Genomic DNA, 17437 nt, shown 5'->3' with positions numbered 1-17437 from the left:
GTTCCAGTCTGCCTGGTCCACACCCACCAGCACGATCTAAAGTGTCATGGGGTTTTCCACACGGAGATCATTTAACTACACTGTATTAGGTAGGAGGTAAATGGAGGACCCCATTGATTAAGCCAAGGACTCCAGCTCCTGTCAGGCTCCCTATGATGACAATGGCTTCTGGATTCTTCATCCATTTCTGTCTCCTCTTAGACCTGTTTCTTTCAGGCTCCCTTGCTGCATCTTCAGAGCCATTTCATGGCCTTTCTGTCCATTCTGCCCAGCTTAGCCTAGAGACTCCCTCCTCCAGGAAGTCCCCCTCCCTCCCCTCTCAGACTTTATACTCAGGGGTCCAAGTACACCTGGCATTGAACAAGCTTTTATCTGAGACTATCCTCCTGGTCTTCTAATGGGGATGGGACAGTGTCACTGAAACACCTTGTCATGAGCACTTTCCCATTACACTGTAAGACTGTGGTTCTCAACCCTCCTAAAGCTATGGCCTCTTAATACAGTTTCTCAGGCTGTGGTGACCCTCAACCATAATAGTATTTCATTGCTACTCATAAGAGTAATTTAGCTAATGTTGGGAACCACAGTGTAAACACCTGCATTTTCTGTTGGTCATAGGCAACCATTGAAAGGGTCATCCAACTCCCGAAGGGGCCGAGACCCACAGGCTGAGAACAACTACTGTAAGGGATTTGGCACCTTGAGGTGTCAGGGACAATTAAACCTGACACCAAATGATGGCTGTTGTTGGGCCTGCCATGGGAGCACACAACATTGATGTGTTTCTAGAGGTTAGCGTGTGGTGCCCTGGCACGCGTGTGCTAAAGGGATCGTTTGGAAAACTGTACTTTGCTGTCACTGGGGTTGTTATTTTTCTTCTGTCTGTCTATCTATCTATCTATCTATCTATCTATCTATCTATCTATCTATCTATCTATCCATCCATCCAGTGTGTGTGTGTGTGTGTGTGTGTGTGTGTGTGTACGCAAATAATATGGCATCTGTTGGTGGTCAGAGGAAGGACAACTTTTGGAGTTGGTTCTCTCCTACCACCATGTGGGTCTCAGAGATTAAGTTTCTGGCTCTCCCAAGCCACTCCTGTTGAGGTTTGGTCTTTTGCTATGTATTGTAACGCTAAATATTGGTCCTAAGGTTGCCTCTAAGGATGAGAATCTGCACATAGACCCAAATGATGCTAAGTGACCTTGCCCTCCAAGTTATCCCTGATTGATGAATAAAGATGTTTACAGCTTATAGCTGAGCAAAATTGAGATAGGCGGGGCTTGGGGGTTTCCAGGCTTGGCATTGGAGGAGAACCATGAAGAGAGGGAGAGGGAAGACTCCATGGGTTAGGTGAGTCATGAAAATACGTCCATGAGGGCTGGCCAATTGGAGTTAGGAGCAGCCCAGATGGAATATGGCAAGTTATAACTCAGGGTTATTAATTGGAGAAATAGATTTTAATAGCTTAGAGGGTAGATATCTGGCCAGCTCTAGAGCTGACTAGGGCTTATAATAATAAAAGTTGTGTCTTTTATCCATGAACTGAGTGATCAAAGGCAGAGTAGAAGCCCCCAGTTGAGATTAAATATGACAACACACTCCTACCCTTCTCTCTGGCAACCATCAAGAATGGCTAGCAGTCAGCTTTATCTCTCAAGTCTGTGATCCCTTGAACTTGCTGTTCATTCACAAGGACTTCTTGAGACCTGGCTACACAGCTGGCAGAGGTGGGTGCTGCCATTTTCTGGAACAGAGGAGCCTGACTTCAGCCCAAGAAGCCTGGTGACACGAGGCTGAGGGGCAAGCAGTCCAATCCTGTCTCCAGTGACTCTTATTGACTTTTTGAGCCAGGATCTCACTATGTAGCTCACGCTGTCCTGGAACTCACTCTGTAGATTAGGCTGGCCTCAAACTCATAGAGACCTGCCCTCTTCTGCCTCTTAAGTGCTGGGATTAAAGGTGTGCACCACCATGGCTGGCTTTGAAGGATTTTGAAGCATATCAAAGACAGCTGTCACCAAATCAGCTCTACACTGCACGTATGAGGAATGCATCGAGTCGTCAGGAAACTAGGAAGCCAGACATGTGGGAAATGACAGTTTCTTGGTTCAATGGCCATAAAGGAAGAGCTTTGCCTTCCACCCACCCCACATTCCCCTGTGCCTGGTCCTACCTTGCAGGCTGGACCCCAACCAGCATGAGGACCTTGAGGGCGATTCTCCGGTGCAAGTTCCATTCCTCTATGGCGCTGGCCATGATCAGGCCGCTGAGGAAGAGGAAGTTGGTGTCGAGAAAGTACTGGGGGCAGACCTTGCTGGAGGGCAGAATGCCCATGAAGGGGAAGAGGATGATGGGCAGAAGAGCCGTCACTGACAGGGGCAGGGCCTCTGAGCACCAGTACACCGCCATGAGCAGGATGACATAGAGGCATCGGCCTTCCTGTGTGTGGAGCAAAGGGTGAACACTCCATCAGTGGCTTGAGCTCCAGGCCAGAGGTGATAGGGGAAGGGGCACCAAGGCTCACTCTCAGGGAAGCAGTGGGCATATCATCTTGCTCAGCTACAAAATGAGGAAGCTCTCTGTACCACAGACGTTGTTGGAAATATATGGAAACATTCCCTCCCACACACACCATTATCTCTGTGGGAAACCCCGAGGATAAGAACATTAACAATTTACTTCTAGGGAATTCTAGAAAGTTCTGGAAAGGCAGAGGGAGAGTGGAACAAAAGGAAAGCAATCAAGAGTACTTAGAAGGTTCCTCCATGGACACCTGAAGCATGATTCTGGTGGGAAACCTGGAGGTGGTGTTATAGATGTGTCCGACATTTTGATATTAGGAAAGATGCCGTCTACAAAGGTTGTCTTTGAAGATTACAAAAAGGGAAGGAAGGAAGGAAGGAAGGAAGGAAGGAAGGAAGGAAGGAAGGAAGGAAGGAAGGAGAGAGAAAGAAAGGAAGGAGAGAGAGAGAGAGAAAGAAAGAAAGAAAGAAAGAAAGAAAGAGAGAGAGAGAGAGAGAGAGAGAGAGAGAGAGAGAGAGGGAGGGAGGGAGAGGGAGAGGGAGAGGGAGAGGGAGAGGGAGAGGGAGAGGGAGAGGGAGAGGGAGAGGGAGAGGGAGAGGGAGAGGGAGAGGGAGAGGGAGAGGGAGAGGGAGAGGGAGAGGGAGAGGGAGAGGGAGAGGGAGAGGGAGAGGGAGAGGGAGAGGGAGAGGGAGAGGGAGAGGGAGAGGGAGAGGGAGAGGGAGAGGGAGAGGGAGAGGGAGAGGGAGAGGGAGAGGGAGAGGGAGAGGGAGAGGGAGAGGGAGAGGGAGAGGGAGAGGGAGAGGGAGAGGGAGAGGGAGAGGGAGAGGGAGAGGGAGAGGGAGAGGGAGAGGGAGAGGGAGAGGGAGAGGGAGAGGGAGAGGGAGAGGGAGAGGGAGAGGGAGAGGGAGAGGGAGAGGGAGAGGGAGAGGGAGAGGGAGAGAGGAAGGAAGGAAGGAAGGAAGGAAGGAAGGAAGGAAGGAAGGAAGGAAGGAAGGAAGGAAGGAAGAAGGGAAGAAGGAAAGAATCTTCTAATGTTTTAAGTAAGTTTAGGAAATCACATAGAGATGAATTGATGGCACTCCTCCATGGTTCTATGCTGAAGAACATGTCTTGAGGTGCTACCTGAAGTGTAGGACATCCTGGGTATTCACAGATGATCTCTTGTTATCCCTGGCTGAGGACTGTTCTGGGAGCATTCCCAGATGCCCCAGTGGCAGACTGAGCATGCCCCTCCAGTCAGACAAGCTCACCATGGAAACAGGCAGATGCTATTGGTGTGAGTGGGATTGGCCAGCACTGATGGCAACTGCCACCCCTACAGGACACTCTTGATATGGACCGAAAGAGCCAACACTCACTGTTCCCTGCCATTTGCCCTGTTCCATGCATCTCCTGACAAGACTTGGGAGAGGTGGGTCCAGGGATGTCTGGGTGTAAGATTGGTGACTCTGGGATCCCCTTGGTCCATCTTACTTACATCTTTGCATTTGGGAAAAAAATGTGTATAAGATTGTCCATTTTTATCTTGGGGCCAATGTAAGACATTCAGACCACTAGACAGTAGCAGACCCTCAAACATTCTGTTTCTGTTGGTGCCTTGCTGCCCCCGGATTCCCCAGCTTCCGCTTCTTTAGGAGAGACCGTGTAGCCTGGCCCTCATCCCCAAGGAGGCAAGAAGCAGAATTGGATCTGATGAGCTGTGGGGATACAGGGATGGGGGCTGAGTGTGAAAAGGGGAGGTGATAACATCTGAATGCATGTTTCACCCTCTTCCCTTGTTGATACACAGCCTCTACAGGTGTGGTGATAAGAGGTGGGGACTTGTACCCTTGAGAGAGGCCTCAGGCTCGTTCTGCTCTGTGAGGACTCCAAGGAAGAGCACCTTTCTGAGGTTGAGTGCTGCCTTCACTAGGATCCTCATCAGCCAATATCTCCATCTTGGACATTTTTTTTTTAGCCTCCTCACCAGAAGCATGGAGGTTCCCAGCCTTCAGGGCTGTGAGCAGTAAACCTGTATTGTTTATAAACTACCCAGGCACCCTAGGGTTTTGTTACAGACACTCCTCCTGCCCAGCTTGGCATCATCATTCTGGCTCAGACATGAACGTTCAGCTTCTGTCTTTAGGTGCACAGTTGGCCAATACTTCCAGGGAAACAGCATTCTGGAACCAGTTTCCACTAGGAAGTTTGGTGGCCTTTCTAACCAGACGAAGGAGGCGTATTGAACGCCGTCTCCCTAGCTTCCTAGTGAGATTCTGTTATCCTCGCCTTAACTTCTTCATCCTAGTTTACTGTCGTGGCTTGACTTCAGACCCTGTCTCTAGGCCCTTTGATGAACGACCCATTCAAAGGATGTCTCCTGCCTTCCAGGAGAGGGCGGCAGCTTTCTGAGGTTCAGAGGTCTATAGCAAAGGGAAGGGGAGTCCCTGCTTTCTGCCTGTGCTGGAAGCTTCTTTTGTGTGCGACTCAAAAGGAAGTTGTGCTCTCCAGCTGGACCCAGAGCCTGTCTAAGGCAAACCCAGCTAACAAGGGCTACCATTGTCTACCCAGCATCCAGCTGCTGCGTTCGGAGGCTGGCAGATGAAAACATAGGTTGTTCTGTTGTGGTCTGGTTTTTGGTTTTGTGAAGTACCAGGGTTGGAACCTAGGGCTTTGCATGTGCTGGATCATCCTCTGACTCTGAGCTATGTCTCTAGCTATATTTTTGCTTTGTAGATTTTAAGACAGAATTTCACCAGTTGCCCCTGTTGGCCTTGAACATATGGTATAGCCTAGGCTGGCCTTGAACTTCTAATCCTTCTCCCTCAGCCTCCCAAGTATCTAGGGTTACAGGTTTGAGTCACCATTTCTTGTAGGAAATAATATATTTCATTTTAAAAATGTGTGTGTGTGTGTGTGCATGCATGTGCGTATGTGTGCATATATTGGTGTGTAGAGGTCAACGTCAGGAATCAACCTTAGGAATGTGGTCTTCCTTCTCTGAGCCAGGGTTTCTCATTGGCTGGAGCTCATTGACTAGACTAACTTGGCTGGCTAGTGTGCTCTGAGGCCTCCCCAGTGCTTGCATTATGAGCAGAAGCCCCCCACGCCAGCTTTCTGAGTGTGTTCTGAAGACTGAACTCAGGTCCTGATGTTTGCAAGGCAAGCAGTTCCCCAGCTGGGACATCTGTATTCCCAGCCACAGTTCTTCAGTAGACATGTTAGTGTGCTTCAGAATGAAAGGAGATGTCACACCATGCTCAGAAAGTATGCAGTGTGTTCTGCGCAGGTAGAACCACCAAGAAGGGCCGATTTGCCAGGGGCTGATTTGTTGCGCTAAATCTCCAACCCAAATAAGGCAGAGAAAGAGAGGAAGGTGGAGCTGAAGATTTGGGGGAGAAAAGGAGAGAGAGAGAGAGAGAGAGAGAGAGAGAGAGAGAGAGAGAGAGAGAGAGAGAGAGAGAGGATGCAGAGTCGAGACGAAGAAGGAAAGTGGAACAGAAGCACCTGGCCTGGAGAAACCACAAGTTCTAAGGGGTCTCTAATGTGGGGAAGATGGTAATGTAGCGGTAGATCTGCCCAATCTAGGCGCACGGCATGTATTCATATTAATTGAGTTGTGTTTTCATTCCCCAGGCTTATTTAGGTTGGAGATTTACCACAACACAGATCAGGTTTTATGTAATCTCTATCAGACGCCCAGGCACATCAGCTAAGGTCATGTAAGATATTTCCAAGGCGGATTCCAAGGGCAGGGAAGTTTCAAACAACTGTTCTCCTTAGCATCCACTAAAGCTTCATGATAGGTGTAGTGGATGCTGACAGGTTACAGACTCATATCTGCATTTGTTTAATGCAGGTTTTCAAGATGCAGTTATCTACAGTACTCCCTATGCTCAGCAGGTACACTCCATGGAAGTGGCTAGAAAATCAGCCCGACTGAATCTGAGAAGATTGCAGCATTCAATGAGAGTTCTTTGTGCTGTCTTCCATGGTAGGGCCAAAATTCCATGAGAAGAGGGACCCTGTTTGCTGTGTCTCATTCTCTTCTGTGTTCCAGAACCTAACATAGTCTTCAACATACTTAGTGCTTATGTCTGCAGTGGAGAATGGGTAAATAAGCATATGAATGAGTGGCTGACAGATGAATGGGTGGATGGATGGATAGACGGATAAATGGACAGATGGATGCATGAGTAGGTAGATGGATAGATGGATGAATAGATGTATTGATGGATGAGTGGATGAATGGACAGATGGATGCATGAGTAGGTAGATGGATAGATGAGTGGGTGGATGGACAGATGGATGGACAATTGGGTAAATGGATGGATGAGTGGGTGGATGGATAGATGGATGACTGGGTGGATGGATGTTTTGATGGATGGACAGATGAATGAATTGTTGGATGGATGAGTGGATGGGTGAATAGATTTGTTGACAGATGGATGAGTAGATAGATGGAAGAATCAGTGGGTGGACAGATGAGAGGATGAGTGGGTAATAAGAGACTGATGGATGGTTGGATGAATGAGTGGGTAGAAGATGGAGGTGGGTACTCTTGGATAGACCTTAGGCCATAGCTTCTGGATACAGCGGCTGGAAAGTAAATATCTCCCCTAACTGCAGTAGGGCAGGTGGTTGCAGTCATGGTTATAGACTCCCAGCCGCAGGACAAAACAGTGTACTTGGTGGTAGGTGTGGCCCTAGGTCCTGTTTGAGATTGCAGAGGAATAATTAGCTACAAGCCAAACAGGGAAAGCTGGGTGACCTGTCAGAAGGCACTCTCAGCTACACTTCAGAAAACACACACGTCCACGGAGTCCAAAGGTCAGGCCCTCTCCTGTCCTGCAGCCTTTGGGTCTTTGTTTCTCAGGGGACACTCAGATCCCAGAGGAGACGTGTGGGGCCATAGAGGAGTCTTGCAAATCGGACCCTCTGACTAATCGGAAGTTGGTGTGTTTGGGGGCTGTGTGCACATATAAAAACCCAGCTTAAAACTCAGGCAACAATGTGGTTTCCTGGCTAGTACCACTCGGGCTGAGGCTCATCAGACAAAAGCCTAGAGGAGGCCTCATGGGGACCAGAGCATCAAAGCGGTGACAACGAGAAACTGAACCACCTCGTGCTGACAACTTAAGGGAAACAAATGTCTTGAAAACGTAACTCACTCCGTTCTAAGAATAGAACTAGAAAAATAAAATATTCCAATATCTCCTTAAGAAATCAAACCAATCGTTAGGTCCCCCCTCCCCTTTCTTCTTCCCCCTGCCCTGCTGGTTTCTGCCTTAACTCTGCTGAACGGAAGTGGAATTGACAGGGTTTGTGCCTTGCACACTGTTCTTTGAGAATAGACAAGGAAGCCAATTCCTGTTTCAGTCTATGGGCTCAGTATAACCCAGGGCTGCCTTGGCAAGGGTGTTACAAGAAAAGAAAGTAGAATGGAATATTTACAAGACAGGGTTCATGAGGTTACCTGAAAACGTCCATCTGAGAGCCCGAGTCCTGTTTCCTTCTGTATCCTGACTCATGTCACTAGGTAGGTATGTCATGGCGGTAGCACTGACACCCAGAGACATTTCCAGAACATTCCCTAAGTTCCAGGCCCCTCACACACATAGACCCAGTTAGTGTCCCCCAACAACTTCTATGGGGACGCTATTCCTTCCCGACTCTCTTCAGAGAGGATTGCAGAAAGCCATCAATTTCAGTCATGTCCAGCAAGCCAAGGCCTGTCGCAGCTCCTGCATTGCTGAGTCTGCCCAGGAGGCTTGATTTCCAGATTCTCCCCTACAGACTCCATCTGTACAGATCTCCTTCTTGGAGGCATTGACCATGACAGGAAGCAGGAAAGGCAGCAGGCCTTGGGCAGCACACAGGTCAGGAACAGGTTTCATTATTTTTCTGGTTAGTATCTGGGACACTGCTGGTGACCCCAAATATCTTTGCTTGCTTAGCTGAGCATCCTATGTACAATGGATTAAAAATTCCAGGTTGCTGATGAGGCCCACTGTGCCTTACCTCCTTGAAACCAAGCTGGGTCTGGGGGACAGACCTGATTCAGAGCAAAGCTTTTGAACACTTAAGGGTAGCAGGATTAGTAGGTGGGAGGCACATGGGTATGAGTTAACAAGATAGTCTTTTTCTACTGTGACCACCTTTGCTGGGGCAATCGGAGATCAGCCACAAAAAGGGACCAAGTAGAACAAGAAACTACCTTTGATGATGAGAGAAAAGAGCTAAGTTCACCCCTTGTATGAAGACGAAGCCACTGCTGTGGGATTAGCATTAGGCGGACCCTCGTGTGGGTAGATGCATCCTCAGAGCAGATCAGTACATTGGTTTCTGGGCAGCGGCAACATCTTTCTTTACTGTTCATGCAACCTGGGGGAGGGAGTGTCCTGAGCTACGTGACAGTACAGAGTAGAGGTTAGCTAACTGTAGAGACTCCAGGACCCTTGGCAGGAAGCAGGTTGTCTGTGGCAGGTGCAGAGCAATGACGGTCGTGCTCAGCACTGGGGCTGGTGATCACTGATTTAATTAAAAGATACAGTTTAAAGTCACTGTGTATCCCAGGTTGGCCCTGACTCAGCATCCCAAGTCACCTCAGAATACAGGATGACAGGAGTATCCCACCCAGCCTGAGATGCACTCTGACTAAAGGAGACATAAAAGCCCAAACCTAGACTGAGCATGCGGCATTCTTCAGACTGGGTTCCAGCATTAGTGCAAGGGTCCCTGAACTTTCCTCTAAGACTTGGTTCTAGGAGAACGGCCTTAAGGATATGGTGAGCAGCCAGCTGACCTGCACAAACCTGCCAGGAGAAGTAAGAGGGAACAGAATGGGCAAGAGAATAATAAACCCAGGAAGAACTGTGCTACAGAGTGGGAGCTATAGAGCTAATGCTCCTCCGTGAAAGGTTACAGCAGAGGCGATGGCCTCCCTGAAACTATCCCCAGATAAGAAACAGGAGCCCCAGACAAGGTGCCACATGCTCAGAATCCCAGTACCGGGCAAGCTGAGGCAGGAGGATTAGCATTAGGGTCAGTCTGGACTATGCTGCAAGCTCCAGGCCAGTGTGGTGAGGCGTTGTCTCAAAAGTAAATAAAATGATAAAATGTAAGTTAACAAATGGGTCTAAAAACAGACATTCAGTAGAGGGTGTTGGACTCTGGGGCTCAGGCAGTAGGCGGCCACACAGAGCCTTCTAGAGAGAGGGAGTGAGGCAGGTATTGAAAATGGACCAAAGACAAGAATGTTCAACAACAGGAGAGTTGGACATGATGAGTGGTACACACCTGTAATACCAGGGCCTGAGAGGCAGAGGAAGGAGGATCACCGTGATTTCAAGTCTAGCCTGGACTACATAGCTAGAACCCGTCTCAAATAAATTCGCATGTGTACACCCCCTACTAACAAGTACTTATGTCATGCATCTACATGTACACACATATGTGCCCATGCATGCACATCAGTGACACATTGCCTTTGTTTGTTTGTTTGTTGTTTCGAGACAGGGTTTCTCTGTGCAGCCCTGGCTGTCCTGGAACTCACTCTGTAGACCAGGCTGGCCTCAAACTCAGAGATCTGCCTGCCTCTGCTTCCCAAGTGCTGGGATTAAAGGCGTAAACTGCTGGCTTGATGACACATTTCAATGCACATTTTCAGGCTATTATCCCCAAAGGCTCCTATGGGAGGCAGACATCTAAGCATCATGATTCCCAGCTTTCAGAAGAACAAACTGAGGCTCAGAGTGTTCTGGGGAATTCCACCACGCCCTCCCTCAGGCCTCCAGACCCTGGACAGCAACTCCACCCACAGTAACTTTCCATAGCAGTGGAGTTCTTTAGAGACTTTCCCTAGGGAGCAGCGAGCACTTGAAACTCAGCTAGTGCCAACCGAGAAACTAGAATTCTAAATTTCAGTTCTTTAAGTAAGCTTATGACATGGGGCTCTGGCATTTGGATGGCATGCAGTAGAGACTTCTTTTGTCTTCCTATGCTAATGACCACTTCCCACTCCAGCTACTTCCTGGATCCCATCTGTTATCAACTTCTTCCTGGCCCTGGCTGGGACATCTTTCTTGCTGTGGCACCTGGCCTCTCAGACTACCATCTTCTCCAGGCCTCATTCTCAGGTTCCTCCAATGTCAGCGGTTTTTTTTGTTTCTCATTTTGTTTTGTCTTGTCTTTTTTCCTCCCCATCTGGTCCTTCAGCAAATTCAGGAGGCAGAGCCTCTAGGCAGAACCAAAGCAGGAAGGCAAGGGAGTTACCCAGAGTGACCCAGAGAGGAAGCTAGGAAGATCATCGGGTGCTTTCTCCAGGACCTCTGAGCAAATGCTAAGGGACCGTGCTCCAGCTGTGGCCATAACCTGCCTTGAGGGGTGAAGGAAGCCAGCACTCTGCGGATGTGGCTGGCAGATGATGGTGTGGCCACGTGGCTGGCCTGCACTCATGAACCAAGGGGCCCAGAGGCAGAAGTGAAATGGGTTTACTGTGAGATACAGTGGTGTTGCCACTCTTGTGGCTTCCATACCTAGGCCCACTATTGGGTGGCTAGGACACAGAACCACCGAGCACTTTGTGTGCTCTCCATGGTCCTGAAAGTTTCCCAGCCTCTCCAGGCCTCAGCTTTGACATCTGTAAGTTGGGGATTTTAAGACAGCAGACTATTTTAGCACACAGTCCTGGAACCCTTTCAAATCCAACCCACTACTGACATTACCTTCAGAGTTGGAGGTGTGAGCACTCTCTCAGCGTGTCCACTCATTACCAGAGGCATCTGTGACTTCACCAATTTAAAAAAAAAAATTACAGGCTGGTCATGGTGACACATGCCTGTCGCCCCAGTACCCAGGTTGGACGAAGCAAGAAGCCAGAGGGCCATCCTGAGCTAAAACAGTGAGACTTTGTCTCAAAAATCAGACAAATAAAAAGAAATCACAAAGAGGCAGGTTTTTCTGGCCCATGTTTTCCTTTTGATGAGCAAATCTTTTAATAAAAGTCCACAGAGAAAGCACTTTGAAGTGTCTCTTGGGCATTCAGGAGCACTTGGGCACAGAGGGGGGCTCACATCCTCATTGCACAGTCCAGAGCTGAGAGCAGTACTTTCTGTCCCTAGGGGCCTGAGCCCTGCTTTACTCTCACTCCCACCCCTTCCTGTGGCCCTTGCAATACTGGAGTCTTGGCTCTAAGCTACCCTCCACTGGGGCATTCCCCCTATGAAGAAAGTTCTTTCTTCACCCATAACCACAACCAGAAAAGCAAGTCTGATCCTTGCAGGGATCGTGGCTCCTCTCAGGCTGGCCCCACCTCTCACTGGGCTATGCCCTGCCTGTGCACCCACATGGCCTGGTTTGTAGCATTTCTTCATCCATGTAGCTGGCATCTACTGATGCCTGAGCACGGGGACAAGCAAAGCCAGACAAAAGCCCTGCCTGCACAGACCTCAGGGCTGGAGGGAGGACAGATTATGGAGAGCGAACCAGCAATCAACTCCAGCAGAAAGAATCCCAACAACAGCTCACAATACATGGGTGAAGGTAAACTCTCCAGAGAGGGGCCTTTACAGTGAGAGTGAGCTACAAGGAGGTCAGGCGGGGCTCAGGCAACATGGAACAGGTCTACCAGTGCTGCCCTCCTCAGTCAGAGCCTCCGCTCGCATCCTGCCCTAAGCCGCAGAGAGACCTTTCTGTTTTTTACCTGAAGGATTGGTTGGCTTTTTGAGCCAAGAGTCTTGCGTAGCCCAGGCTGGCCCCAAACTTACTATGTGCCACTATTGGCCTTGGATTCCTATCCCCCTGCTTCAACTTCCTGAGCCCTGGGGTTCCAGGCATGCACCACTGTGTATTAGAACAGAAATGTTGCACCTGCCTCTGCCTGGGAGCCCCTTCCTCAACCTGCTCTGTGAGGTATCCTGGGATCACTCTTGTCCTAGCCTGATTAGGAACAAGGAGGACAGAGTTGGCCGTTGGTTATCGTCCTTGATTCAGCCAAAGTCATGCCAGGGCTACTCTGACACACTGGATAGGACCTGGCCTTCCCACAGGAAGCATTATAATCCCTTAACCAAAGAAAGCCCAGCCTCTGAGCTTAGGCCGAACCTCGCCACAGAGATTAAAGTCTTCAGACGAAGCAGGCAGGGGGAGGGGGAGAAAGTGCCGTGTCAGAAGGTTAATTTTTGAGCTGGGGAATGATTTCCAGGCAGCCCCAGGTGACTTTTCCCCCTTGCTCCAGGCTGGCCCCTCTGCCCATGAAGGAAAGAGAGGGAAATGGCCAAGGACAGATCACAGGACACTGAATCCCACTAAGTTCCCCTAGGCCACAGCAGGGACCTTTGTCAGGGGTGTGTATGCTTAGTGACCAGGATGGTGGTAGAGATCCAGGCAACCCTTGGGGACCAGATGCCCTCAGTGGTACCTGCACCTTTGAGGCTCATGAAGGCTCTGGGAATGCACAGTCACTGTGAGGCCCTGAACTTGGGGCTCTGGCAGGAAAGGAGCCAGTCAGGTTTAGATGCTCTGACTGTGGTGTGGAACCTTGGCCAAAGCACCTCCATCTCTGAGCCTGTTTGCAAATAGATAGGCTAGGAACAAGGGCGTCCTACTACCACATAGAGGAGTCTGCCTGGAAGACAGGCAGTGCCCCACAAAGCAAGTGTGGGGCCATGGAGACAGCAGTAGACACGGAACTGAGACAGAGACCGTAGCTCATAGGGTGGTGTCCAGTGCTGTGGTGCCTGGGCTCAAATCTTGCCTCTATTACTTAGCTCTTCCCTAAAGAGTTTCGACCTCCTAGCACAGCCGTTGTGGGTATACCTGGCAGCCAGGTATGACACAGAGTCAGCGACATTTGCACACGACAGTTGTGGCACCACTTCCTACAGAATGGCCCTCGCACTTGGTGCGCATTTCTTGTCTTTTGCATGAGATTTTTTCCCAACCTGGTGGCCTACCCCTATAGTCCTAACACTCTGGGGCTGATGCAGGAGGATCCCAAGTTTGAGGCCAGCCTAGGCTGCCATAATGAGATGCCTGTCTGAAACAAAGCCAAACAAAAGAAGGCCTTGGGCTTTTGTTTTAGATAGCCCCCAGGGACTTGGGGTCTTTTCTGAGGGGTGAAGGTGATGGCTGTAGGTGCCATGCAGACACAGGTGCTGAGGGGAAGGGAGTCTGCGGCACAGACCACTGGCCTGGGGGACAAGTCCTGGCCTAGGAACACAAACAAGAACACAATAGAAACGCTGTTCACAAAGCCGAGAAGCATGCTAGACAGAGGCTTCCAGTTGTAAGTAAGGGACCTGGGAAGGCCTCAGAGACCCAGAGACAAGGCCAGGAGGCCTCACTCACTCCTAAACACAGCTCCCAGACTTGAAGAGCCTTGGGGGCAAACATGTGTCCCTTCTGAGCCTCTCCGTGTCTGACTGTGAATGAGTGCTCGCAGGAGGCTGCTGTCCGAGTACCAGCAATTGGTCAGTTTGACTCAGGTTCTCCCTCTCTGACTTAGGCCTCACTGGGATCACCACAGGGGAGCTGGGGGCGGAGTCTGCAGAGCTGGTTTAGGGAATTCTGCCCTGCCCCTGCCCCCACCCAGCACAATGCTGACCCCTGGACTCATTAGCAGATGTCCTGACAAGTTCAAGCTCCTAGAGCCATTCATTAAAAAGTACTCCCGGGGCACCTCACACTCTCAGGCTGCCCAGGCCTCACTAATCATTCACAAGCCGGCAGGCAGGCAGGCAGGCAGACTCCGCTCAGGAATGGCTCCAGATCAGGAGCCCCCAGCAGCCTGACCCAACCCTAGAACAGACTGCTGTGTGCCTCAGGAAAAGAAGCTGACTCACTTTATGACCTTGGGCAGCTCCTTCGCTGGTTGTGCCTTTGTCTCCCCAACTGTCCCGCAATTCCATCAGCTCTAAACATGGGACCAGGAGATGCGTCCACATGTGGCAGCCTGAGACCTTCTCCTGCCGAAAGGTATTGATCACATGAGGTTCAAATCCCATCTAGACTGTCCCATTCTGTGACTGGAGTCCCAGGGGGTCAGAGGCAGAAAGGCTACCTGATCAAATCTATCCTCAGCTACATAAGGAGTTTGAGACTAGCCTGGGCTACGTGGGACCCTATCTCAGCCTCTACTACTCATAGCTCTAGGGTTCTGGGCTTTGAGCTAAAGATAAGAAGGACAAAGGGGTGGCCATTGAGGTTTTCTTCAGTACTTCTTTGACCTTCCAGACACCCCACTAGGACAGATGAGCCCTATTCCAGCTTAGAGGGGAAAGAAAAGGGGGCTCCAAGAACCTGGGGCCTCAGAAGAGGAAAGGCCAGAGGGTTCAGGGGAGAGTTCCAGGCTCCATTAAAGCTCCTCCAGGCACAGAAAGCTCCTCAGTACTGCAGAGGGCTGCCCGAGTGCCTTGAATGGGCCTTAATCTTTCGGTTTCTTAGATACACAAACCAAGCTTCCCCTCAGCCCTGCGACCTTCTTCCCAGCAGTCTTTCCATTTTATGTAGGTGGAAACTGCAGCCTAGGGAAACTGAGTTACTTTACCACGTTCAAACAGCCAGGAAGTGGAAGAACAAGATTGCCCCGAACCACTGTGCCCCCTGCTGTGGGAGTCCATATCTACCCCAGAAATGATTTTACAGCCGGGTGCACCGGCTCATGGGAGGCAGGTCCCTGCTCAGGCCACAGCTCAAGACCCTCAGAAAAAAAATGTTCTGTGAGGAGTTCCACTTCCTCCCTGGGTGTCTCAGCTTGGAGGGTCAACAGATGGGTCTACAGGTTCCTTCATGACAAAGGGGAGACTGAGGCAGGGAGGGCTAGACCAGAAGCACACTCAGGGTGATTGTCTCCACCGTGGCAGCTCAGTCAAGTAGCTGAGCTGGATTTAACTACAGCCAGGGGCCTCTAGAGTCTGTTCTCAGTTCGCTGTGCGAGACCTGGAAAGATGGACCCATTGTGTTGATGAGTAGACTGAGGCTCAGAGCAGTGTTGCTTATCTATTACCTGGACGTGCAGTTTCAATCAGCTCTAGATGGCTGCTTCACTGCTTGACTGAACTGAGAGATGCCGTGACAGGGAGATTTGTGCTGGACAGGGCAGGGACCCTGAAGAAAGCTGCCCAGGGGAATTGACTGGCCAATTGCACTCCAAACTAGGACTCTGGAAGTCTCTGGGGCTCTCTAGAGGCAAGATATTAGGGAGACCAGGACTGACGTAGGTAGCCAGCCAGAGGTGGGGAATGCAGCTTGGGCTTGGGAGTAGGCTTTGAGTGCCGGGTTTTAAGCCAGCTGTATAATGAGGTACGTCTCTGTACCTCAGTTGGTCACGTCAGCTGATGAGTGCGGGTGGCCCCAATGCCTGCCCAAAGCCCTGCAGGAGCAGCCCTGCTGCACTCGTTAGTTCTTTGGTCTCGATAGAAGTCTAGCTTTGCCATTAGCAAAGCCGGACCATGCAAAGCTGGACCACAATGGAAGCAGCAAGCTTTGGGTGCTGCCTGGCCCCAGAGGGTCGTGGGAAGGTAAGGGCTGGGAAGGGGGGGGGCATCCTGGCTCTCCTTGCCCTGGTCATCTCCAGGCTCAAGCCCTCTGCCTTCTGGGTTCCTGGGAGCGAGATGGTGCCTCCCTTGAAGTGGAGGCGACAACAAAGAAAAGGCTGTTCCACCTTCTACCAGCTGTGCACGTGTGCTCTCTCTCTCTCTCTCTCTCTCTCTCTCTCTCTCTCTCTCTCTCTCTCTCTCTCTCTCTCTCTCTTTCTCTCCTCTCTCCTCCTCTCTCCTCTCTCCTCCCTCCTCCCTCCTCTCTCCTGAAAGCTTTTAGTTTTTGGTCCTGGGGAGCTGGGGCTGGGGCAAAGGAACAGAAGCTTTCTCTGCCCCCTTTAACTCCTTCTTTCCCTGTGTGGAACCAGAAGCAGCCAGGCAAACCTCTCATGCACTGAGTAGGGCACTCAAGAGAGATGATGGGGGGCTCCTGGGCCACTACCCACTCTGTTGGTGACTTCTGGGCCTGAACCATGGAGGGGTAAGGACTGGGAAGACTAGTAGAGACCCACCATGCGCTGTATAACAGGTAGACTTCTCAACCATGAATGTTGCGTGTGCTTCTGACAGAACCTTCCCTGCCTCAGTCTCCTCTTTAGCAAGAGGGAACCTGCATTCAGCTCTGCTGGCCCTCCAAGCTGAGCCACCCAGGAAGAAAGCAGAAGGGCGTGTAGAACCCTTTCTGCTGCGGGCCATGCCCTTTCATTTCCTCTACCAGAACCTTCCAGTGTTGGGAGTCAAAGGCACCGCCTGCAGAGGGCATTATCCAGCACTGCACATGGGGCACCCAGACCCACCTTGGAGGTCTGAAACCTGTGCGTTTCATGCTTCAGCCTTGGCTTTATCTTATGCTAACCCTACCTGTGGACAGAGGAGGTGCTGAGCTGAACATGCCCCATGCCTCAGTTTACCGATTTCTGAACAGAGCTGCTGTGACCAGTGAGGGAGCCAGTGCGTAGCTAAAGAGTAGCTTGGGGCCTGGCGTGGAATGTGTCCTCAGAAGATAGTGATCTTGTTCTGCCCACCCACGTCTCTCCAGCTCCCCATTCACTCTGAGTTGCTGTAAACCCAGGCTGTAGCCGGGACCTTTCATAGAGGAATCCACGGACCCATGGCTGCCACAGGTGTCCTTGGAGCAATTTGTGTGGCACTGAGGTGAAAAGGGACAGCTGTTGGGTAGGATGAGGGAGAGGTGCTCCCTGTGTCACATGTAGCCAAGGCAGGGCCACCTTTAGGTATCTTATTCTCTCTCTTGTACTCTCCAAGGAAGAAACTAGGAAAGCTATCCCATTCAAAACAGAACCCCCTATTTATGTTGGGGTTTGGGCTGTTGCTGTGTACTGTAACGCTGAATTCTGTACCCAAAAGTCTAGGCCTATGAGTGAATTCTCACG

General features: G+C 50.5%; 1 protein-coding gene across 1 annotated transcript in view; it reads right to left on the bottom strand.

Annotated features, from left to right (window-relative positions):
• Slc13a3 (solute carrier family 13 member 3) overlaps window positions 1–17437 on the bottom strand; it is a 70347-nt gene that overhangs the window by 43177 nt on the left and 9733 nt on the right. Inside the window, exon 2 of the mRNA XM_021185867.3 lies at window positions 2177–2442. Coding sequence (XP_021041526.1) covers window positions 2177–2442 — 266 coding nt within the window. The remainder of the gene's footprint in view (window positions 1–2176; window positions 2443–17437) is intronic.

The sequence above is a fragment of the Mus caroli genome, unplaced genomic scaffold (genome assembly GCF_978045245.1).
Source record: "Mus caroli unplaced genomic scaffold, Mus_caroli_1 scaffold_2, whole genome shotgun sequence".
Lineage (NCBI taxonomy): Eukaryota > Metazoa > Chordata > Mammalia > Rodentia > Muridae > Mus > Mus caroli.
Note: the sequence above shows the minus strand (reverse complement) of the source record. Positions and strands in the feature narration are given on the sequence as shown.